Here is a 24954-nt window from a genome sequence, read left to right as displayed (position 1 = left end):
AGTGCGTGGAAATAGTTTCTCCTTCCCTGAAATATTCCTTCCTTAGCCAGGAATAGTGAGTGAGGTAGTGTTTTGTTTTCTTTCTTTTTATTTTTTTTTTAATAGGGATAGGCATGAATGCTTTTTTTTGGTGACGTGCCATTTAGCAAGCAAGTTATAAGGTAAGCACCGTTACTTGAGATGACAGATGTAGAGCTTTAGAGAGATCACAATCTAAATTATTAAGCAAAGTTATGGTTTTACCTGGGAGGTGTAAAGTAATGGATCCCGAGGTGTAATTTTATAGTATTAACTACATTCCCGTAGGTTGGTGTGATAACTTAGAGGTTAATGCATAGGATTAAATGATAAGTTCTGAGGGGTTTGTCGGAAGTTAATGCACCAAGGTAAGTTTTCAGTATTAGGTTCTGGCGAGATTTGTTTGGGTGGGGTCGGGGGAGGAGGTGGGATGGGGGGAGGGAGGAATTGCTGGTGGGAGGAGGGGATTTTAGATGTGAGTGTGTTAAATTAAAGAATAAAATTTGCACCCTTTGTAGTCTGTAACTCTTTTCCCCTGGCTATTCTTAAAATAGTTCAGTGCCCAGCGACCCCTGAAATACGCTGAGTTGGTAAATTTGGGTTCTCTAAACATAGCCGTGTTTAGTGCTCCTTACTCAGCCATGTCCATTAAGATCTTCAGTGAAGCTTTTGATAATTTACTGCGAAATACATTTTTTCACAAAGGAGTCATTATATTGGTTTCAACCAGTGCAGCACAAATGTGAGGTTAGAAAGAGGTCCTCCTTAGGGCTTCCTTTAGCCACAGAGCAGTTTTCTGCTGAGTGACTTGGGGTGGAGAGCATGTATGTGGCAGTTTTGTTCTTGCACTTTGTTCTACTGAGAAGGTAAATTCTTTGTCTGAGATGTACAGCAGTTGTGTGTTTGTACTAGAAACGTCTTCCTATTTTCCTCCCTGTCTTCAATTTTTCTGAAGGTATATTCAAAGAATGGTATATTCAGCTGTGAGAGAGACAGTTTTTTCACTTTCACCAAATTTTATTCTCTTTACACTCTGGGAGGATTAACTTGACAAATGCCCTCTTAATTAGTGAAGAGCTGATTATTTGAATCAGAATCACCAACAGAGGTATTGGTTTGCCGAGTGCCTTTTCTGGTGAGTGTGCTTATTCTGTGTGTATTTTTCATATAAATGTGTACTAAATTCTGTACAAATTCGTGCTTTGAAGATGTAGTCAAAGCAGTTGCAAATCAGAGCCGAGAAAGGTCAGGATATAGGTGAATGCTAGTTATTAACAACGCTCATACATCATTTTGGTAAATGACTTAAACTTTATACTTGTTCCCTGGCGCATCAGAAATCACGGGTGGGAGCTAATTGCATTGTTCTTCGCGTCCATCCCTCAGCATCTTGTGCCAGCTTTAGCTGGTTACCAGCCCCTCTTTTAAGCTGTGAGCTCTCAGAGTAGGGTCGGGGGGAGGGGCATGAGGTCCTGCAGGTCCTTGGGAGATATTCAGTATCATTTGAGCTTTGCCGTTTCCATAGAGCTGACCAGGGACAAATAAGATTTCCCGAAAGGGGGAGATTGGGATTGACATGTATACATAACTAATAAGAACCTGCTGTATAAGATAAATAAGTAAATTTAAAAATAAATAAATTAATTAAAATGTGAAAAAAATAAAAAATAAAGATTTCCCAAAAGGTTTTGCAAGAAGAAGACCCTACCAACACCTGTCAAAAAAACAGTTTTGTTTTTTGGATCCAGCTATAAGGTTTGTCAGGTAGGGGTGACAGGTACGGTCAAGCCCAGCACAGGCCTGGTGGGGAAACCACACGTGACTATTGAGCACTTGAAATGGGGCTAGTCCGAACTGAGATGTGCAGTCAGTGTCGATACACACTGGAGTCTGAAGACTTAGCGTATGAAAAAGAACGTAAAATATCTCAGTCATTTTTATATTAATTGTATGCTGAGGTTTTTGAATATGGGGGTTAAATTATATATATATATATATATTTCGTGTGTGTGTGTGTGTGTGTGTGTGTGTGTGGTAAACACAAAATTTACCATCGTAACTGTTTCTAAGTGTACCCTTTAGTCGTGTTGAGTATCTTCACATCTTCCAGTTCTCAGAACTTTTTCGTCCTGCAAAACTGAAGTTCAGTAGCCAGTAAAGCACCTCTGCATTCTTCTCTCCCACCCAGGTCTTAGCAGCCACCATTCTGCCGTCTATCTCTGTGATTTTGGTGACTCTACCTAGGTACCTCATGAGTGGAGTTGCACGGTATTTGGCTTTTTCTGACTTGCTTATTTCACTTAGCATAACGTCCTCAAGGGTCATCTCTGCTAAAGCAGGTGAAGCAGATTTCCTTCCTTTTTACGGCTGCATAATATTCTGTTGTATGTATAGACCGCATGTTCTTCGTCCATTCATCTGTCGATGGGTATTTGGGTTGCTTTCATGTCTTGGCTGTTGCGTGTAATGACGCTGTGAACGTGGATGTACGTACGTCTCTTTGAGCTCTTGCTTTCAATTCTTTCAGATGTGTACCCAGAAGTGGGATGACTGGATCATATGGCAGAACTATTTTTAATTTTTTGAGGAACCTCCCTACTATTTTCCACAGTGGCTGCACTAATTTACATTCCCACCAACAGTATCCCTTTTCTTCACAGCCTCACCAGCATTTGTTATCTCTTATCTTTTTGGTAATAGCCATTTTGCCAGGTGTGAGGCGATAACTCGTTGTGCTTTTTAGCTTTGCAGCTCCCTAATCAGTCATGTTGAGCATCTTTTCCTATATATGTTGACCATTAAGTTTGTTTTGAGATTAATTTGACTGGTTTCTTTTTACTTTTTCTAAGTGTGGCTACTAGAAAAATCTCAAATTAGATTTGCCACTGGCATTCTGTTTTAACAGAATGGGTGGGTTGGCCTGGCAGATGGCGGGGATGGAGTGGGCTTTGTGCTTTAGCAAAAGCCAGACCTGATTCTTCCACTCAAAGCACATCATGTCCTTGGAACTTACTCGTTTGGTTGCTTTTGTTGACTTAGATGAGTGAAAGTAATTACCCTCATCTTGTGAGCATCTTAAACATCAAGTGAGCTTTGTAGATCTATTCTCCAGGCAAATATGAGTATCCATTTTGTTTCACCTCTTTAAACTCTGTGGTACATGCAGGCTTTGAAAAGGTGGAAGGCGGAGTGATTTGGTTCCTCGGGCACCTCAGGGTGCCCTGGAGCCTGATGACAGAGATAGAATCTTCTTTGCTAAAGACCTGGTTCTGGCCTTCAGACCCCCCAGGGTCACTCGTTTGGACACCAAGAGAAACAAATTCACTTTGTATGTCCTGTGTGGGGAGAGGAAGTGAAGAAAGAGAGGGAAAATTTTCTTTACTGGTTCCAAACAAAGTTTAGTAATGGATAGCTGTCTAGACATTTTTAAAAGTCCTTTAAAAGGACTTTATCATGAGATAATTATAGTTTGACATGCAGTTGTAAGAAATAACCCAGAGAGGACCTATGTGTGTCCTTTACCCAGTTTCTCACAATGGCAACACCTTGTTCAAATAGTACAGTATCATAGCCAGCACATGACCCTGATAGACTCCAGCTGCCTTATGCAGATTTCACCAATTTCACATGCATTCCATGTGTGTGTGTAAGAGTGTATTTACTTCTGTGCAATTTCATCAAATGTGTAGGTTTGTGTGACCACCAGCACAGTCAAGATCCAGAACAGTTCCATCCCAAGGATTCTCTTGCTACCTTTGTATATCACAGCCAACTCCCTCCTGTCCCCTAACCCCTGACAACCACTAATCTGTGCTGCATATCTATACTTCTGTTCTTCCGAGTATGCTATAGAGTCATACTATACGTGACATTTTGAGCTTGGCTTTTTTCACTCAGCATAATACCTTTGAGATCCACCCAGGATGCTGTGTGTATTGGATGTACTACAGTTTAGCTGTTGACCTGTTGAAAGACATTTGGGCCATTTACAGCTCTGGCAGGGACCTGGCACAGCTGGAACTTGGGGGGCATTTGCCAGCCTGCATTGGACATTACATGCTGTCCTCTGGTACATCTTTGGGCAGCTGCCAGTTGAAGGCCATGGGCACAGTCTTCTTGGTGAAGCCACCCATCAGACTGGCCACCAAGGCTTCACCAGGGCAACAGAACTGCCGCTGTGAACTGTGCTGTATGGGTTTTTGTGTGAACATGAGTCTCATTTCTCTGGGATAAATGCCCAGAAGTGCAATTGTTGGATCCTACGGTACTTGACTTTCTTAAGAAACTGCCAAACAGTTTGCCAGAGTGTGGCTGTGCCATTTTATATTTCCATCAGCGATGTGTGGGAGATCCGTTTTTTCCAGATCTTAGCCAGCATTTGGTGTTATCACTGTTTTGTATTTTAGCCATTCTGACCTGTACGTAATGATATCTCATTGTAGTTTTAATGATGTTGAATATTTTTTGTGTGTTTTTTGCCTCTGTCTACCCTCCTGTGAAATGGTTGTTCATGTCCTTCACTCATTTTCTAATTGGATTTTTTTTTTTTTTAACTCTTGAGCTTTGAGGGTTTTTATGTATTCTAGACTCAAGCATGGCCTTTGTCAGGTATGTGATTTACAAATGTCTTCTCCCAATCTGTAGCTTGTCTTTCTATCCTCTTCATAGAGCAAAAGTTTTTAATTTTGATGAAGTCCATTTAATCAGTTTTTCCTTCTGTGGATCATGTTATTGGTGTCCGGTCTAAGAACTCTTCACCAGGCTCTAAGTCCCCAAATTTTTTTCCTAGGTTTTTCTTTTTTCCCTGGAAGTCTTATAGTGTTCATTTTACACTTAGATCTCTGATTTATGTTGAGTTAATTTGTGTGTTAGGTATGAGATTTAGGTCAGTGTTTATTCTTTTGGACTACGGTGCCCAGTTGCTCTAGCACTGTTCGTTGAAAAGATTTTTCTTTTTCAATCTAATGGCTTTGCACCTTGGTCAGAGATCAATTGTCAGGTTTGTGTGGGTTTGTTTCCAGTTTCTCTTTGGTGTTCCATTAATTGATGTATCTGTCCCTCTGCCAATACCATACTGCCTTATTACTGTGGTTGTGTATGAAGCCATTATAATGGGTAGAGTGATTCTTCAGACTTTATTCTTTTTCAAAATTGTTTTAGCCTAGGCCCTATGCCTTTTCATTTAAATTTTAGAATAAGCTGTCTGTGCCTACCAAAATACCTGCGGGATTTTGATAGGAATTTTGTTAAACCTGTAAGTCACTTTGGAGAAGAATTTGCCTCTTTACTATGCTAAGTCTTCTAATCCATAAGCAGGGATGTCTCTTCAAGTATTGAGGTCTTTAGGTGTTGTAATTTTCAGCATAAACATCTTATGCATATTTTGTTAGATTTTATTCACCTTGGAGAAATTATTAATGGTACTTTATTTTTTTATTTCAGTTTCTACGTATTCATTTTAGTATATAGAAATGCAATTCATTTTTGTGCATTGATCTTAATATCCTACAGCCTTGTTGAACTCTAATTCAAAAATTTCTTGGGAGACCTATCTAGACAATCATGTAATCTGAAAATAGGCACAGTTTTATTTCTTCCTTTCTGATTTGTATTTTATTTCTTTTTCTTGCCCTAATGCACTGGCTAGAACTTCCAGTACTGTGGTGAATAGAAGTGGTGAGAGCAGACATCTTTGCCTTTTCTCCTGATCTTAACAGGAAAGCTTTCAGTCTTTAACCATTAAGTATGAAGTAGCTATTTTGTAGATGCTCTTTAAAAATATGAAGAAGTTTCTCTTTATTTCTAGATTGCTGAGAGTTTTTATCATGAGTGGAATGGATGTTGGGTTTTATAAAACATTTATTCTGCATCAGTTGATATGATCATGTGACTTATGTTAGCCAGTTGATATGCTGTGTCATGTTGACTTTCAGTATTAATCTACCTCGCATGCCTGGGATAAATCCTTCTTGGTCAGGGTGTAGTTCTTTTCATAATTGCTGAATTGAATTTGCTGATATTTTGTGGAGGGTGTTTGTGCCTGAGTTCATGAGAGGTATTTATCTGTTGTATCAAGACTCTGTCTGGTTTTGATCAAGGCCTTAATAGTGGGTTGCGTAGTGTTCCCTCCTGCTCTGTTCTGGAAGAGATTCTGTAAACTTGATATTAATTCTTCTTTAAATGTTTGGTGGGATGCGCTAATGAAACCATCTGAACCTGGAGATTTCTTTTCTGGGTGTTTTTAAATTACAGATTCAATTTTTTAGTGTTTATAGGACTGTTCAGGTTATCTGTTTCATCTTGGTTGAGTTTTGGTACTTTGTGGTTTTCACGGAATTGGTCCATCTCTTCTAAGTTGTTGAACTTTTGAGCCTATGAAGTGTTTATAGTGTTCCCTTATTATCTTTTAAAATGGATACAGATCTGTTGTGATAGCCCATTTTATTCCTGATATTGGTGACTTATGTTTTCTTACTTTTTAATCTTTATCAGTCTTTTTAATCTTTATCAGAGTTTGTCTGTTTGGGTTTTTTAAGCACTTTTTTTTTTCTTGGCTGCGTGCAGCATGTGGGATCTTAGTTCCCTGACCAGGGATCAAACTGGGGCCCCACAGCAGTGAAAGTACAGAGTCCTAACCACTGGACCACCAGGGAATTCCCCAGTTTTGTTTTTTTAAACCAGCCTTTTGTTTTGTTGACTTTTCTCTATTATTTTCCTGTTTTCAATTCTGTTGTTTTATTATTCTTCTGTTTGCTTTGTGTCTGTTTTGTTTTTCCTAATTTCTTGAGGGTAGAAACTTAGAGTAGTGTTTTTTTTTTTTTTTTTTTTTTTTTTTTTTGCGGTATGTGGGCCTCTCATTGTTGTGGCCTTTCCCGTTGCGAAGCACAGGCTCCGGACGCGCAGGCTCAGCAGCCATGGCTCACGGGCCGAGCCGCTCCGCGGCATGTGGGATCTTCCCAGACCGGGGCACGAACCCGTGTCCCCTGCATCGGCAGGCGGACTCTCAACCACTGCGCCACCAGGGAAGCCCCCTAGAGTAGTGTTTTGAGGCCTTTCTACTGCAAGCATTTAGTGCCATAAATTTCCCTTCTCTCCTGCTTTAACTGTATCCCACATGTTTTGGTATATTGTGTTTTCATTACCATTGACTTCTGTGTGTTTTCTTTTTATTTCCTTTGAGACTCCCTTTCTGACCCTAGATTATTTAGACATGTGTTGTTTCACTTCCAAGTGCGTGAAGACTGTCTTGTCTTTCTGTTACTGTTTTCTTATTTGATTCCAATATGGTGTCAAAGAACATACTCTGTATGATCTCATTTCTTTTGAATTCGTTGAGGTTTGTTTTACGGCTCAGGATATGGTCTGTTTTTGGTGAATGGTCTATGAGTGCTTGGAAAAAAAACAAACAAACCTGTCTTCTGCTGTTGTTGGCTGGCATGTTCATTATATATTTGTCGATTTAGTCTTATTGGTTGGTTGTGTTGTTTGGTTCTTCTATCTCTTTGCTGATTTTCTGTCTAGTAGTTCTGTCAACTGCTCAGTGTAGTGTTGAAGTCCCCAACTATAATGGTGGATTTGTCTTTCTCCTTTCAAATCTGTCAGATTTTGCTCCATATATTTCGAGGCACTGTTTGGTGTTTGCACATTTTGAACTACATCTTCCTGTTAGGTTGATCCTTTTATCATTGCTATAAAGCATAGCCACTCCTGTTTTTTTGTAAAAAATATTAGCAATGTTTACATGGGATGTCTTTTTCCATCCTTACTCTTCCAGCCTACCTATGTTGTACTTGAAATAAGTTTTTTTGTATACGACATACCTTTAGATGATACTGTTTTTTTCTGCCACACTCAATCTTCTCAGTGGTGCATTTTGACTGTTTACATTTAAGGTACTTGGTATGTTAGAGCTTAAATCTGCCATTTTACTATCTTTCTGTTTCCTCTGTTTGTGTTTCTGTTTCCTATTTTCTTTTTTTCAACCTTACTGTGAGTTACCTGAACATTTTTTAGGATTCCATCTTGCCTATTTTTTGTAGTGTTTTTACGTATATTGCTCTGCTATTACACTATGCAGATGTAACTTACTATAATCTACCACCGTCAGTGGCATCACCATTTTATGACTTCACTTGCAGTGTAGGTACCTTCTTCCATTTAGGTCCCCTTACCTGCCCCGATTTTCAAATATAATTGTCTTAAATATTTCCTCCATATACATTGAGCACCATGTCAGATGATGTTATCTCTTTTGCTAAATGTAATTTAAGAAACTCCTGAGAAGTAGGCTAGTTAGTTGCTCCCACTTTTTCCCATTCCAATATTCTTTCCCTTCTGAAGTCCTAAGGCTCTGTTATCATTTCCTTCCTGTTGAGAGGACTTCTTTAGTCATTCTTCAGTGACAGTCCTGCTGGCAACAATCCTTAGTTCTCCTTCATCCGCGAATGTCTTTATTTCCCCTCGCCCCCCACACCCCCCAAGGATATTTTCACTGGTTATAGAATTTGCGGTTGACGGTTGTTTTTTTTTCAGTGCTTGAAAAACATGCCACTTGCTCCTGACCTTCATGGTTGCAGGTGAGAAATCCTTTGTCACTCGAATTGTTCTAAGTAATGTGTCATTTCTGTCTGGCTGCTTTCAGGGGTTTTTCTTTGTCTTTTATTTTCCAGAAGTTTAATGTGGCTTGGATTTCTTTGGGTTTATCCCTTTCAAGGTTAACTCGGATATATATATATTCGAGTTATATATATAATATCAAACCCATGGTTTTGATATTTTCTGCCAGGTTTGGGAAGTTTTCAGCCATTATGTCTCTGGATATTTTTTCAGTCCCTGCCTGCCTCTTTTGGGACTGCTGTGACAAAAGAGTATTAGTATTTTTGTTGTGGTCTGACAGGTCCCCGAGACTGTTCATTTTTCATCATATATTCTCTTTGTTCCGATTAACTAAATTCTGCTGATCAGCCTCATGTCCGCCGATTCCCTCCTGTGTCACTTCCACTCTGTTATTGGTCCTTTCCAGTGATTTTTTTTTTTTTTGCTTTTTTACTTTAAATGTATTTTTCAGTTCTAAAATTTTGCCTGCTTCTGCCGGGTTGGGGGGACGTTCAGATCCCTCCTGGGTCTTGCTGCTACTTTCCCAGCAAAAGCAGGGCACTGACCAGCACGGCTTCATGGAACCCAGTCAGGGGTGTACGCTTAGCTCCCCTGGCCCCTGTTGACACCTGGAGGGGGAAAAGGTGGAGGGCTGACTTGCAGGCCTTGTTTCTGCGGGGCCAAAGCTCAGTTCCTCTCTGCTCCCTGTCTACACCAGCTTGAGGGCTGGTGGGGGGGTGTGTGGGGGGTGGGTGAAACACACCAGCCCTGCCTTCCACCACCTCGTTCCCCTTATTGGTGCTGGGTGTGAGTTCCCCTTTGTTCTCCTTCATGCCGGGTGGGCGTGGAGGCTCAGTGACCCACTGGGTCCCACTGACCCTTGAGGCTGGGGTAGGGGGATGAGTGGGCCACTAGCCCTGTTTTCCACCACCTCATTCAGTCTTGCTGCTGCCCGGGGGGCTGGGCAGGTTCAGCTTCCCGCTAGGCCTTCCCTGCCGGCCTGAGGTGGGGGAAGTGAGGCTGACTCACTCTCACTTGTTCTGTCTCATTGCTCATCAGCGTTGGGTGGAGGTGGGAGCTGGGCCCGCTGATACATTGTGTGTGTGTGTGTCTGTGTGTCTGTGTGTGTGTGTGTGTGTGTGTCTGTGTGTGTGTGTGCGACTCACCCTGCCTGGTACCACCTCCATGCTGCATAGTCAAGGTGGAGCATCAGCTGTCTCTGAGGCCCTGGAGCGGGGGGTGGGGGGTGGAATCACAGCGTCATCTGTTTCCACTGGGCAGGGCCTGGGAGATCAGCTCCCTGCCTAACCTACCAGTACCACCTGAGTGGTTTCAGAGCACCAGCCACTCCTGCTGGGCGGGGGATGGGTAGCGTGCAGTGTTCAGCTGCAGTAGGGTGGGTATGGCCAAAAGGCTTTCTGTTGGGGGCCCCCATTCCCTAGTCCTTTGGCTAAAGAGAACAGCTTTCCTTGGAGTGTTTCCTCTCTGCCTGTTGGAGATCATGTTGCAGGCCTCTGCAGTGCCCTGGCCGGGATGTATGGAGGGTATGAGCAAACCGGGGGACTCACCACCCTGTCATTCCTCAAGCCCCGTGGTCCCCAGGCAGCCCACTCTCTTTCCCCTCTCAGTCCTGGGTGCTTAGTTGTAAAAAGGAGGACCTGGGGGAGTAGGGTGACCCCACCTTCATGGAGCTAAAAATCTGTATCTTCTTTTAACTATTTATGATTGGTATTGATTGGCTCTGGTTGCAAAGTACTACTCAGAATTTTAGAAATTACCTGTTTCACCCTTTATTTTCATTCTCTATATAGAATAGTAGGATTTTAATGTCAGGAAGCGGTTTAACAGTAATCCTAGCCACTTTTTTCAGGTACTAACTGCAGTACCTATTGTGGTGATTCCCCTGGTGATGTGCCCTCAGAGGGTACACACCATGCCACCCTCAAACGCACTGCCTGAAAATGTATGGGTGACACAAGTCTGATTCCACATGCCGTAAGGGAACTTCTCATTAGGAAAAAGGTAAGTCTTGTAGTTCTGTGTGATTGGACTCTAAGGCAGGAGAAAGATCAATCATCCACTGATTTGTCTTGGTTAGTATTTAGGGCCTTTGTGGTATTAGATTTCTAGATAGACATATGCACATAATTGCCGGTTGAATGGTCGACTGTCTTGATGCCTTGCTTACTGACCTACTTTAAAACCACTGAATCGGAGCACTTGCCCAGTGCCCGAGTCTCTGCACGCCCCTGGTCTGTGGTCACCCTGCTTGTGTTGGATGGGACTCCCCGTGGACCAGCACCCCTCCCACCTCCCACGCTGGAGTCCAGTGGTCTTCATTCCTCCTTTGTTGGGTCAGCCTCAGTCTCAGTGTATTCCTCCTGTGACACAATTTCCATCTGCTTTCACCTTCTGGTCACTGTCCTCTGGTCGTTCTGCTTGGTCAGTGGCCAGGACCCGTGCCGGGGCATGTGACCTAAGACTGCTCTCCTTCTCTGTGGAGGTCCTGTGGACCCAAAGCGAACGTCTGTCCTTTAAGACATGGCCGCCTTGGTCCTGTGCTGTGTCGGGCACCGGGCTCTGAGCACTGTGCTGCCCACCCGCTTACCCTGCTCTGCAGGCACAGAACAGGGCCTGCCATTCCTTCCTTTTGTAGGAAATGCTGGCAGAAACGTATGTGCAGAGGCTCATCATGGCGTTTTTTGATACCAACCAGAAAACTATTGGCAGTCCAGATGGTATGGGAAAACCTCTACGTTAGCCAGACTGTGGTGCTGTCTTCTAATGATGTTAAAAAGAATAATCACACGGAAAATGCTCCTGGTATAACATTCAATTTCAAAAGGTTACAGAGTTCTTGGCGACATCCTAGTGTCATATTCTGTTTGTGCTGCTATAATAAAAATACCAGAGATTGGGTGGCTTCAATAATAAACATTTGTCTCACAGTTTTGGAAGCTGGAAGTCTGAGGTCAAGGTGCTGCCCCGGTCCGGCTCTGGTGGGGTCCCTCTTCCTAGCTTGTAGGTGGCCACCTTCTCACTGTCCTCGTAAGATGGAGGGACGGCAAGCCAGCTCCTTGACCTCCTCTTACAAGAGTACTAATCCCATTCATGAAGCCTCCACCATCATGACCTAACCACCTCCCAAAGGCCCCACCTACCAAGTACCATCACACTGGGGAAGAGATTTTAGCATATGAGTTTTGTGGTGGACATGAACATGTACTCCATAACATGTAATTTGATATCAAGAAGTTTATAAGCATAACAAGAAGATTAGAAGGAAAATATATCAAAATGTTAATAGTGAATATTTTTGTATTCACCTACAGGTGGTCTTACCTGTTTTTGTTGTTGTTGTTGTTGTATATGGAAAATCATCATAGCTAGCATTTATAATAGAATAAATTTAATAAATAATATATATTTAAAATTTTCTCTTAATGTTAATCTTCATTTTTGGCGTGCACAGCAGCTTGTCACTGTGGCATGTATGATTTCAGCATTAACTTGCTCATATGATTTGGTATTAACTGTCACGCCCCTTATGGTTTCATCCAGATGAGATCAAGCTTTTGGCTCATCACCATGAGTACTTCGATGGACATTAGCCCCCTAATTTACTCTTTTGGGGTCTGCCTCTTATTTTAGCAAAGTGAGTATTTTATTGTAGAACATCTTCATGTGGCAGGGTTACCGGTTGATTCAGTGCCCGTGAGCTGCCACTGCCTTACCTGCCGGGCTGTGCATGGGTCTGGAGCAGGGTCTGGATGGCCTCCGGCTGTTCTTCAGACCCATGAGTGACCTGGGCAGATCTATTAGTCCCTCTGAGCTTTGGTTTCCTCATCCATCAGGTGGAGACAGAAGTGCTCACTTCCAAGGGTTGGGGGACCTTTGCATAAGCTACTGGGCAGAGGGCGGCTGGTAGCGACTCGGTCACTATTTTCTTTGCTGTGCAGCGACCATCGTGGCCACGGCAGGTCAGCAAGCATGACGTAATGAAATGTTCTTTTCTCCTCTCCATGGAAAGGAGCTGTCGTTTCAGAAGTTTAGGCAACTCACAGGGAAGGGAATTATCTGCAAATGCTACTATAATTCTAAGCCTGCCAGGTCCCAGAACAAACAAACAAACAAAGAAAATCTGTTCTAAAAACTGGCCTGGGAGGGTGGGGGAGGTCCACATCACCCCTCACCTGCCCGTGAACCCGTATATCACCCTGAGAAGGAAACTTGGTGAATCTTTAGACCATGGAGAGACATCTGGAAACCCACACTGCGCCTGGCTCTGTCTGAACTGGGCCTGTGCTGGGGACACGTGTGGGAGATGGCCTATTGGATTTGGCAGAAACTCGACTGTAGTTCAAGACGTGTATTTGGAGCAAGAATGGTCTGCAGGCATAAGACATAGGCTGAACTACTTTTTCCTGCGATCAGAAGTTATTGCACCTTTTTTCAAAATAAAAGTTATTTTGCTCGTGGATTTAACATTAGAAATATTCATTGCCTGACTAGAATCAAGAATTTTACAACAGCTTTTTAATTTTTTTCCCCTTTTCCCTGAGGAAATTCTGCTCCCTTGGCCATCGTTAAGTTTTGGTTTTTGCTTCTGAGTGAGCGAATCATGAACCCTTGGGAACTTTTGCTTCACACACTGTGGGCTGACCAATGCCAACAGACAGTACAAACATTTCCCTGGTGCCCGAGTTGAAGCCCAGTTTATAAGAGGCAGGCCTTCGTGGTTTTAAGTATTTGCTTAGGATGAGTTGATATTCCCAGTGTCCTGTGGGAAACCCAAATTCACTTTGCATTTCCTCTGTTCTCTACCCTGGACCAGATCCCCACTGCTCATGAGTAGAGTTGTGGTTCAACCAGACGGTGATGAAGCAGACCAGCCCCTGGGAGGGGGCTGCTTGGCCACGTGTGCCCGCGGGCCAGGAGTGAGGGCTGTACAAGGCCCGGTCTGGTGCTGGAGCCAGGGCCTTGAACCCGGGCCTTCGGCACGGGAGTCTGGCTCTCCGCACAGGGCACGATGCTGCTTTTAGTTTGGGTTTTGCGGGCCCTTCCTTAGGCGTGAAAATGGTTTTGGAGCTAAAATTTCTAAAAAATGGAACCAAGCATTTCAGTCCAAGAGGGTGTATGTGTTAAAGTTAAAACTGGTTCTCGACTATCTGAGTCGCTCTGGGAACTTTTTTTTTTTCCCAAAATAAGTCACGTTCCTGGACCAGAGCATGCGTCCCACTCCAGTTCCTAAAACATTTTGATGTAAGTGATTTATAGATTTAGTGAGTGATTTGAGACTTTTTTAACAGAAGCTTGCTGATGTGGAAGGGACCTGTTTTTCTCTTGCAAATGTGTGTCTGGCGGGGTCGGGGCGTGCATGTATGGGATGAGCCACACTTGACAACCTTAGTTTGGGTGAGTTTGCCGGGGAGGAGGCTAAAAGAAGGTTTCTTATTTGTTTTTTCATCCCTTGAGAAACTTCTTAATGCAGAGTAGTCTAGAAGTGAATTCTGGATCTATGCTATGTTAGTGTATATTTGAATTCAGACCTCAGTTTTACTTACAGCCGAGCATAAATTCTGCTAAACTGGTCAAAACAACTCGCCAACTTAAGGCAATGATTTGGTACGTGGCAGAACCACATATATTTGTTGATTTAAAGAGAATTCAGTGATATTTAAGGCAGTGGATGAGTGCCCGCGATTCCCTCTTTTGTCATGTAGATTTTATCACTGGGCTCGTTTGAAGCTTAGAACTGGGTTTTCTCTGTAAGGAAAGCCTGACACATACAATACACCATGCTTCGTTTTCTCTCCGGTCTTTTTTTCTGATAGTTTGATAGGAATTGTTGGAGTGGAAGGTTCCAGCAGGTGACCCAGGCCAGTCTTGGTCCTTCCTCTGATGCCGTCCAGTCCCCGGGGCAAGTCCCTCCACCTGCCTGGGGACCAGTGTCCTCCTGAATTGGGAGGATGTTGCAGCCAGTCTGCAGCCGTCAGAGCACTGAAGGGTATCCGGTGTGGGCGGGGTGGGAGTTTAGTTTAGTTTACCGACCCTGTTTAGTCGGTATTGCACGGTGGTTTTCTCAGCGCGGGGGTAACCAAACCGTTGCACCCAGGATCTGAGCCCATGAGGTGGTAGAGCTTGGCCAGCAGCTGTGTCTCTGGAGGGGAAAGGGCCTCGGGAGGAAGAGGAAGAACCTGAGAACCTGAGCGGATAAAAAGACCTTTGATACCACCAGACCAGACATCTTTCAGTGCAGAATTCTGCACATCTTACACTTGTATTTGCCCTAAGGCGGTGACTCTAGCTTCCATTCTTTTCCTGTGTTGGGGGGGCACATGGCACAGCCACGGACAGAACACTTCTGTGGTTTGCAGAGAAGACCTAGGATCCGCAGCCCCCCACCCCCCGAATTGCCGTGTCGCACGCGGAGGTTAGGTGGTGGCTTGAATGAGGTTGGTACAGGCTGGTCAGTGGATAAAGGAGCTTGGGCTTCAACCATCTTTCTGATTGATCGCTCACGATACCGGTCAGAGTCTCTGCTCGCTTTAGCCTCTTGGTTTTCTTATTTTTTACACAGCGTTCAGTTCTTACACTTCTTTTTATCATTGAGTTGCCTACAAAAGGCTTTGGGGCTGTGTTCATCTGTGTCCCTTTCAGCATAAACGTGCTCTCCAGATGCAGAAGCTTCGTGAGTTTTGTAGGGAGAAGTCAGCCTAACTGCAACAGACATATGTTTTGAGGCCAAATATTTAAGCCATCAAATGTCCAAACACAATGATTCCGTCCTTGTGATTATGCAAAACAGTGTCTGGAATTGAGGTGTAATGTTTTCTCTCTTGATAACGATGTGGGATAAAAAGAGGCAGCTGCCTCTTGTGAATTTATTCTAAGTGGGAAGCTTTCATTATGCCTTATCCTTCTCGTGTGTTATCAGTCACCATATATCTGCGTTAACAGATGAGCGCTTCACTTAGTGCATTGCCAGTATAAGTTTTAACTGCATAAATAACATTATAAGCTTTTACACGTCTTAATTGGAAAGCTGTTTTGGATGTAGCTTTTCAGGATTCTGTTTTTTGCCCCTTGCCTTGGTCTCCACTATCATTAGGACAAGATAACAGTGATGTTTAAGACCTTCATGTGAACTAAGGAGAAGAGATTTTTCGTCACCTGTTTCCTGCCGCCAGTGTTAAATTTTATAGAGGAAGCCACACACACTCTGTAATCAAAAATTTTTATATTTGTAGTTTAAGTTCTCATTTAATTGGTTTTTGATTTGGGGCCCGGAACAACGGATGGGTACCGAAAGCTAGTAACTTCAAAACTGTTAACACTTTATTTCTAAGGAACGGTCTTAAGTGAACTAACATGTAGAGTTGTATATTTACAACTTCCCTGGCTGTAACCACTTAGCCAATCCCAGTCCAGAATTCACTTCTAGACTACTTTGCATTAACCTTAACCACTTAAGTCTTAACCACTGCCGAGGTTACAGTTTAACCCTGGCAGTGGTTAAGACGCCACGCTTCCACTGCAGGGGGTGAGGGTTCTATCCCCGGTCGGGGAACTAAGAACCCGCATGCCACGTGGTGTGGCCAGAATAAAAGAAAATAAAAGGTCTCCAAAAAGCATTTCTCTTTTTGTAGTTTTGCTGGAGTGAGTAGTGAAATAAATTGTCTGCATAGGAATTTCCCTCCACTGTCAGTGGAAGGGTCATGAGGTTGGACTTGTTCTTCTGAGTAAGACAGCACAGGCACGGTCAAGTCCTCCGTGATACTCTGGAAGGAATCTAAGACTATGGAAATAGAGACACAGCTGTCCTGGGGACAGTGGGGCTAGCGGCAGTGTAGGGAAAGCAAGGAACAGTTGTGTCCTGTGTCTTGCTGCCCCCGGCCAGACCCACTGCAGACCACAGCCACACGCTCTTCAGAGCATCATGTTTCTAGAGCATCCCGAGGGGGACCAGAGTGGTGATGGAGGGCATTCCCAGGGCTCGTCATCAAGGCACATGGAAGGAACTGGTTCTGGACCAGATTTGGGGCACGAGGTGGCAGTTGCATTGATTTAAAAGAGGGTAATGATTTGAGAGGGATCATAGGTTGTCTTTGTACCCCCAGGGGACAGAATCTAGGTTGGGATCGGGGTTAGAAGAGAACATTCCGGCTCCCAGGAGGGAGAAGTTTGTAGCGCCTAATGCCTATCAGCGAGGACTGCAGTGCCTTAGGAAAAGGGGTGCACCAGGCCCAGGGCGGGCGACCAGGCATCATGGTGCAGGAGACTCCTGCCAGGTCCCCCACCTGGCGGAAGATGCTGGCTTCTGCTGTGACCCAGAGTTAGCCAGGGTATGTCCTTGGACATAGACATAAAAACGCGGGATCTGGGTTTGCTCCTGGCCTTGGCTTCTAGAAACTATGTGTGTAGAGGACAACTCAGGGGAGATGGGTAACTAGGTCTTGTGAGGTTGAAGAAGGCATGACACGTTCATCTTAATGCCTTTAGGTTCATATTTTTTTGGAGGATACAGTTAAGGTCAAAGGGGGAAGATACGAACACTAGTTTCCAGACTCGTGTCCAGCTTCACAGCCTTGGTTTACTGGCGGTTTCCAAATGGTCAGACTGGAAATTGATCAAAGCAGCTCATTTTGATTTTCTTACTCACGGCCGCGTAAAAGCAGTGGGCAATACACATGGAAAGGCTAAGTATGAAAACCCTGGCTATACCACATTCGCTTTCTTAGTTTTGTTTTGTTTTGTTTTGTTTTTGTCCTAGCAGCTATTTATAAAGCACCGTCTTGAATTCATGCAACTGCTCAGGCTTGACCCATGGGTGTACCAGGGAAAAACAGGTTTAGGAACTTTCTGAGTACTGATGCTGAATACTGTCTCTTTATTTTATTTCTAATCCATTTCATTTTCATCCAGTGGTTCCGTGGAATTGATACAGTATTTATCAAAAAATAAAATGATGGGATTGAGAAATAATAGACCCAGAAGGGGAGGGGTGTGTTTGTGTGTGTGTGTGTGTGTGTGTGTGTAATTGGGTTCTGGCTCGTTTGCTTTCTGAGAACCATCAGAGTTGAAGGTGATTTCTGATAGCATTTACTGCAGTCAGTAAATGATAGTAAATGACTGATAGTCAGTTACTATCATGGCAGCGGCCCTCCTTCCCCTGTGGCTGGGAATTCTGGAGCTGCTGAGACAGCTCCGTCACTCAGGTGGGTTTCCTATGGAAACCTTGGCCAGCTGTCTGGTTGCTTCCTTCTTGTAAGCTTTGGATAAATCTCAATTGATAAAGATATTTCTGAAGATAGCCCCTTAAGTAAGGAGGCTGTTGGGTTGAATAAACATTCCAGAATGTTTACTTTCCAAATGAGTGTTGACCTTCACAGTGGCCACCTGCACGAGCAGTGAAGGCTTCCTCAGAACATTTTTGGAGCATCTTTTTTGGAATTGGTTTAGCCCTGTTTTCAGAGCCAGCAAGGAAGTGGTCCTTTGTGTCTTTTGGTTCAATCCAGAGTCTCCTCAGGGCTAAAGATGTACAGCCCCGAAATGCCAGGAGGAGGGGCTTGCTTTCTGCTCCACAGTCCCTGGTAAGTGCCGGGCAAAATGAGCACTTATTTGCTTGTTATGTTCTGTGGTGTGTTTAAAATAAAAACAATAATTTCTTCAAAGTCATATATTCCACGTCTCTTCAGGGACCAAGAAACCCTTTCTCAACTCTGAGTTGAATATTGATTCAGAGCTCAGTTCATGTTGATTCGTTGAAAATCTAATCTCAATTCTACCCCGGTATTTGTAGCTCACCGAACATCTGAAAACAGTAGAGAGTGAAATGTTTCCGTGGATTTTCGTTTGGTTTCTGGTTCTGCACTTGAAGCTCCAGTAGTGATGTGCTGGGAACTCAAACAGCCGCTGGCCCTGGGACGTGAGATCATCCTGTCCCCAAGGAGGATGGCAGTGGTGAGAGCGCACGTGTAAGACACGGTCCCGCCGCCCCCAGGATGGTTCTCGTCCTCCGAACAGCAGCCCGGCCGGGTGTGGAAAGATGGCAGTGAACGTCCGCATGTGACCTCAGCTCCTTTGAACACCTGCCGATCGGAACAGTGGGGTGGAAGCGGTTGGACGTTCAGGAAAAATCAGAAGCTTTGGCTTGACCGATGTCGAGCTCATTATGCATCGACAATCTCGTTTTTTAAAATTTTCCCACTCTCGCTGGCGGTGCTAGAGAAAGCCCTTTCCGAAAGCCTCAGCCTGATTTCACTATCAGCCACTTAACCACGATATTAATTTTTTTTCAGTCGCTGAGCTTTTAAGATTTGGAATTACCCTCTGGGCTGGAAACTAGTTTTGTAGCTGAACCACAACAGTCTATTAATGCAATGCTGCACGCCTTCCAGTAACTCAGAGCTCTTTGGTGTTGAAAAAATGTCCTCCTTTCTACGCACCCGGCACACTGGTATAGAAAAATAGATTAATCAGAGACCTCGTGGTTTTTTTGGTGTTGGGGGTTTTTTTCCTATAGGAAATCAGGTTACCTGAAATGCTAGATTCTGAAATGCTAGATTTCAGAAAACTCTAGCATTGTTTCCAAGAGTTTTGATGAAAATTCAACTTAACATATCACACTTTTGACAGAATTGCCTGTGTGACACAGTTGCATTCCAGAGTTTTGATTAGCGGCTTTGGTTAGAAAATCTGGGCCCAGCAAGTTCCCCAGCTCAGAACGGTGCTTACAGGATCAGAGCCGGCCTTGTGTGGACTTCTGGTTACAGCTTTGGAGCAGTAGCTTTACGTTAACAGCTGTTTATATTTCATTGTGCCTTTTCCTCTTCCCTCCCCTCTCCTCTCCCATTTTAGCACCAGGTTTATGGCATGAAATGCTTTCTTAAATGCTGAAACGACATTTTCTATGGGTGAAAATACACCTCATCACAGTTTCCTCTTTGAAGTTCTTATGTTTATGTAAAATTGCCTTAGTTAAAAATGTGATCTAAGTAATAAGAGCTTTTGTTTCAAATAAAGACCCATTTTATTGCTGAGGTATCAATATTTGCGGCTGTTAAGCACATTGCAGAGAGCATAGTAAAATGTTTATGTTTGATGCTTATCTGTCCTACAGGCTAGAGATATAAATGTAAATGATCTTTTTGATAAGTGGATTATGTTAGCATGGGAGCAGGCAGATTGAGTGTCTAGAAAGGATTGTAGGAGTGAGGGTGTGTTTTTTTGAGTGTCCCCTGCCCTTGAACCCCACCAGCTCCAGGTTCACCTTCGGAAGACCGAGCCATGGATCCCTTCCGCATCGTGGTGGTTCGTGCTCTGGGTCACTGTGGGGCAGAATTCAGCAAACTGGTGATCAAGGGAATAAAAACCTTAATTCTGGCTCCAACCAGTGCTGCCATGGGGCTGACAAGCAAATTCTCAGGTCAGCCAGACCCCATTCTTAGTCCTGCTAGGTTCTCACGTGACATGAGACCACATGTGACAGACACCAACATGAAACTAGTGATGAAGTTAAGAAAAAGCCCCCGGCCGCCCCCTCACCACCAAAAGGAGATATTTTGTTACTTGAGAAATAATCTTTGAAAGTTAGGTGGTAAAAATCCACTGTATTAACTGAGATTAAGGCCACCCTTTTAAAATATAGGAATAGAATGCCTTTGAAAGTATTCAAAATAGAATTTTTATCTTACGATCTTACCTTAAAACCAATACTATCTGTATTTATGGGCTAGGTTTTATTGCAGGGTGAATGTTGGTCATTAATTTTAGGTTTATTCAAAGAATAAGAACAGTGTTTGCTTCTCAAAAAACTCTAACAATTCTTAAAGCCAAGTGGTGATAGCTGCTGTGTTAGAGTAATCCAGACACATCAGTCTCCTTTGCAAACGTTAATTTATAGTGTATGTTACTATTCCGTAGAAACTTCAAAAAGTATATATACGTAAGCACGGTTGCTAGCTCTCTTACTGATCGGTTTTATCAGTTAGTGTATGCTCAGCCTGGTGTAACCAATTATCTTTGGCTAATACAACTCTCCCAGCTCCTGCGTGTTCCCCAAAGACACACGTCTGGGCCCCAGAACTGATCTGTGGTTTCTTCTTCCTGCTCAGGATTTCTCAGGGCCTGGTCTGTGGACCGTCTGCACCAGGAGCTTGTAAGAGTACAGCCTCCAGGGCCTCACTGCCAGACCACGGGGGTGTGTTTCTCTCTGTGCATTTATTGAAGCTAGCAGTTAGAACTCTTCTTTCTGTAGAAGAAACATCTGCTTATCTTCTTCCCCCACAAACAGCAGGACATTTATCTCTAAGATGAACAAGTTGGATCTGGCCCCCAAGGTTCCACGTGTCCTTCTCAGCTGCTGGCCAGGTTGACGCAGTCACCAGGTGCTCATTTTGATGTGCACCGGCTCCAGTGGTGGTGCTCCTGGCCATCAGCCCTCCCGTGAGCCAGACAGAACTTTCTAAACCACATAGGTAAGTGAGGGTGTTAAATAGAATTCAGTAGACTTCTCTTGCAGGTTGGGGGAAATTAACCGGGGGAGTTAACTTTGTTTTGTGCTATAAGAATATAAGGTATGAGTATCCTTGTCCAGAAGAAGTTTATCATTTAGTTGAAGTTTAACATTTAATCTGCAGGGATGTAAGCTCCTGGGAGCAGGGCTTGGACATCTTTGGTTGCTGTACCCAGACCGTCTCCTGAGCAGTGTCTGGCTCATGGGCATTCATATTCATTGGGTAAATTAGTGAGTATCTTGATTTACTAAACTTTGGGTAACTTGCCAACAGTTTTTACCAGTCTGTAATCTTTGTAAAATATGCAGTCTAGATTTCACAGATTTTCTTTGGATAATTGGCATTTTCTGCATTTCTGACTCTAGGATTGAAGGCAGATTTACTCTCTTGAAGAGAGCCAAGTGTAGTGAGAAATGAGTGGGGCTCTGGCGCCCGGGAGAGGTGGGTGACAGGGGTTCTGAGCGACCACGTGGCATCCTGTGCGCTGGTCTGGTCACTTGTATCTGTGGATACATGCGTCTCCCTGAGCTAACTGCAGATGATGAGCACAGTGATCATTCTAAGAAACGAGGCTTTCCTTTCCTTCCAGGGTGAGTTAACTTTGTAACAACAGCTGCTAAAGTCAGGGAAAGAGCACTTGATTGGCTGATAGTATAAAAAGAGAGTAATGATTTGGTACCTGTGATGGACAAAATCCTTAAAGCACTGAAAACCCAGGAGAAGGGAGTGAACTATTACAGACCACTTGGCATCACATATACCCTGGAATTCTGTTTTCTGCTGGTTTAGCTACTTAAAATTTAATTTTAATAGGCTTGTACAGAGTAACGATAGAATTTGTGCCAGAGGTACAGCCAAGGCAGTCTTCTGTGTGGTTGGAGGGGTGTTGTCGCCTGGCTTATCCCAAACGTTTCCTGTCATCAGCCTTGGTGTTCTTCATCAGGCATCCTTGGGGAAATCTCCCCTCTGGCTCGTTGCCAGCACAGATGATTCTGGAGAGGATGCACATGTGTTCTTTGTTCAGTGCCCCCACACCTGTGCGCACACACGCACGCACACGCACACATAAGCACACGCATGCGCGCGCGCACACACGACGCCCTGCCTCTCAGCCTTTGTGGGATCGTCGTTCATTTCTCTTGGGTGAGAGGGCTGGGGGGCAGAGAAGTTGGGGCAAGAGATTGAGAAGACTTGGTTAAAAACTCCAAAAAGAGTTCACTTTTAAGTGCTTTTGTAGACCTAGGAACCAACATCACTTTTATTTGTAACGATAAATAAAACTTAATACAACATACAAAACTTTTTTTTTTTTACAGAAATACAGAACAGAAAGCTATATTCATGTTATGGCAAAATCTGATTATCATAGGTGCTTAAATTTTTCGCTGTGGTTAAAACGTAACACGTGTGTTTAATTGCCAGTAGAGTGTGCTCCTTTTAACAGGAAGTTAGCGTAAGCTGCATGTGAATAGCAGTTGAAATCCAATAATCTCATCTCTTTTCCTGTTACCCATGTTACCCAGCTGTTCTCTGAGTGTGGAGAACATTTTTCCTCGTGGTACTTGGAGAATATCGTCTTCCTGATGCTCGGTGGATCTTTGGACAGCTCACATTTTTGTGCTCCATTTTTGGCCGTCACGTGGCTTTGAAATGGGCTCGTTAACCAACGGCTGAATGTACTGGGTGTGGATGGGAGTGACAGCTTAATGAAAGGGGGAACCTCCCTCTTTTTTCTCCTTTCAAAAAAGCCTTTGCTCTTACACCCAAAACATTTCCTCTCTCCATATGGTGTTTGCAGACTTGAGGCCATGTTTATTGGCTGCATTAATATCGAAACAAAACATGCAGTTATGCTTTAATTTGGCCCCTTGGTGGCACTTGTGCAGACTGGCTGTGTATCACTGCACCTCCTTCCATGGAAACAAGCTCATTCATTTCTCAGGTTTTCCCTGACTTTGCTTTGAATACAACCATTTCATATTCCTCAATGACGTGTGACCTTTTCCTAGGAATTTTACCTTGCCTTAAGATCAAAATATAGTAGTTATTTTACGGACAGCCTAAACGTTTACACTCTCATACGTTTCAAGGCTATTTCTTGGGCGGTATCGATTGTGCCGTTGTTGTGTTAGTTTGCCTTCTCGAAATGGAAGTGTGTAATTCACTGGCCAGGAGATTTTTAAATTTGGCAATTCTGAATCTCCAGTTGTTGTTGAAAATTAAATTACTCTGTATTCCTTATTCATGAACCAGAGTTACGTAGCAGGGCCTGCCACCATAATCTCGAATGCATGATTGTAGCTCTTGAAGTTAGGGAGCGTCCCAAAACATGAAAGCGTGTGTGAGATGGGCTTGCTTCTAGAAACTGACCTTTGGGACTTTCTAAATGATCTATGGAAAACAATGTGATTTTTGTTCTGTTTGTTCTGATGCAGCTTCCATGAGGCAGTCTCAGGCTGTACCTGCAGATATGCGTCCGGAGATATGGATTGCGCAAGAGTTGCGGCGTATTGGAGACGAATTTAATGCATATTACCCAAGGAGGGTAATGATGTTTTCTTTACTCCCTTTCTCCCTCACACCCTACCTCTCCCTGCCATTTAAAAAAAAAAAAAAAGAAAAGACTAGTAATAATCCTGTGCTTATTCTGGAAATGAGCGGTATTACCTGTGTGTGACCTACCATTCTTCCTCCTTTCCCATTTTCCATTTGTTTTATGGCTGAATGTAAGTGGTGGCCATTAGACAGAATCCGAGGCCGACCAAGGGATGGTAGGAGCACAAACCTTAAACCCTCCATGCTTGAAAAAAAAAGGGATTATGTATATGCTTTGAAATATTCCCATATAAATATTAACGTAGTCTTCAAGCCAGAGAGGGAGTTTCAGCCCTCCCTGGAGGCAGTTTGGGTCAAAAGTCAAGAAATTTTTAAATTTCCATCTTCACTCAGCCAAAGGGAAGGATGCCAGCTCTAAAGTAGAAGTCTCCCCCTGTGATTTGCCAGGCAGTGAGTCAGAGCAGGGGGGCCTCTGTGTCATTCCAGCCCCCACTGCTGTCCTTGGTGTTCATTTATTGAAATGTATTAGGAGGCCAATAATTAATAGCCTGTAATTTGGGGTATAAAAATTTTACACCTCAAATTGAGTGCCACTGGGATTTTTGAGGTGTGCTGTTGGGTAAAAAAAAAAAAAAAAAAAAAAAACAATTCAGCCTTAGGTCTTACTCTGCAGGCACAGAGTGTATTTTGTTTTGCCCAGTGGCAATATATGTTACCATCTGGACACCTTATTCCCGTGGAAGACATATTAAAATGTGTAGGATTTCACTCAGGGAGTTAGGCTCTTATGAGCATGTGTGACTACTTCCTGTAGGGGTACACCAGCAAATGTGTGAGAGAATGTGATTTTGGCTTGCTTACCTTTTTTCTGGCAACCATGTATGAAGGTATTTCTGTTGATTTATCGAAAAGGAAGCACTTAACAATTACTTTCTACAAAATAAGATTTAATATCATTCTTTCTTACTGTGTTACTTTTCATCTGACTCCTTTTCTTCCAAATATTATTGTTTCATATGAATACTTTTTAAAGATTTTTTTCTTTCTTTTTTCTTCTGGAGGGAGTTTATGCTTAGGACCCCCCAATATTTCTGTCCTGCTTTAAATGTGAGTCTCTTTTGTAGCTAGCTGTTGCTTAGTAAACAGACGCTACCTGTAAATTGCTTTCAATCAGTCTTGTTTTCCTGTTACATACAATGCCTTTTAAGCTTTTTTAAACATACATGGAGATGTTTTCCCATTGCAAGAGAGTCTTTCATTTCTTCAG

At 43.4% G+C, this 24954-nt stretch overlaps 1 protein-coding gene across 18 annotated transcripts in view; it reads left to right on the top strand.

Annotated features, from left to right (window-relative positions):
* BCL2L11 (BCL2 like 11) overlaps positions 1-24954 on the top strand; it is a 46331-nt gene that overhangs the window by 5011 nt on the left and 16366 nt on the right. For 9 of the 18 annotated variants that reach the window (XR_014017416.1, XR_014017417.1, XR_014017418.1 and 6 more), the window contains one exon: positions 23567-23676. The exons of 1 other annotated variant lie outside the window; for it this stretch is intronic. Coding sequence is in view for 13 of the 17 variants with exons in the window: in XM_081253865.1 (XP_081109991.1) it covers positions 23567-23676 (110 nt within the window). In the remaining 4 variants the exon portion in view is untranslated. Of the gene's footprint in view, positions 1-8550; positions 8595-18415; positions 19633-21254; positions 21459-23566; positions 24941-24954 lie in introns of those variants that run through there. 8 more of the 18 variants (XM_081253864.1, XM_081253869.1, XM_081253863.1 and 5 more) reach the window with 4 other exon arrangements.

This window comes from Mesoplodon bidens (assembly GCF_964165515.1).
Source record: "Mesoplodon bidens genome assembly, chromosome: 14".
NCBI lineage: Eukaryota > Metazoa > Chordata > Mammalia > Artiodactyla > Ziphiidae > Mesoplodon > Mesoplodon bidens.
Note: the sequence above shows the minus strand (reverse complement) of the source record. Positions and strands in the feature narration are given on the sequence as shown.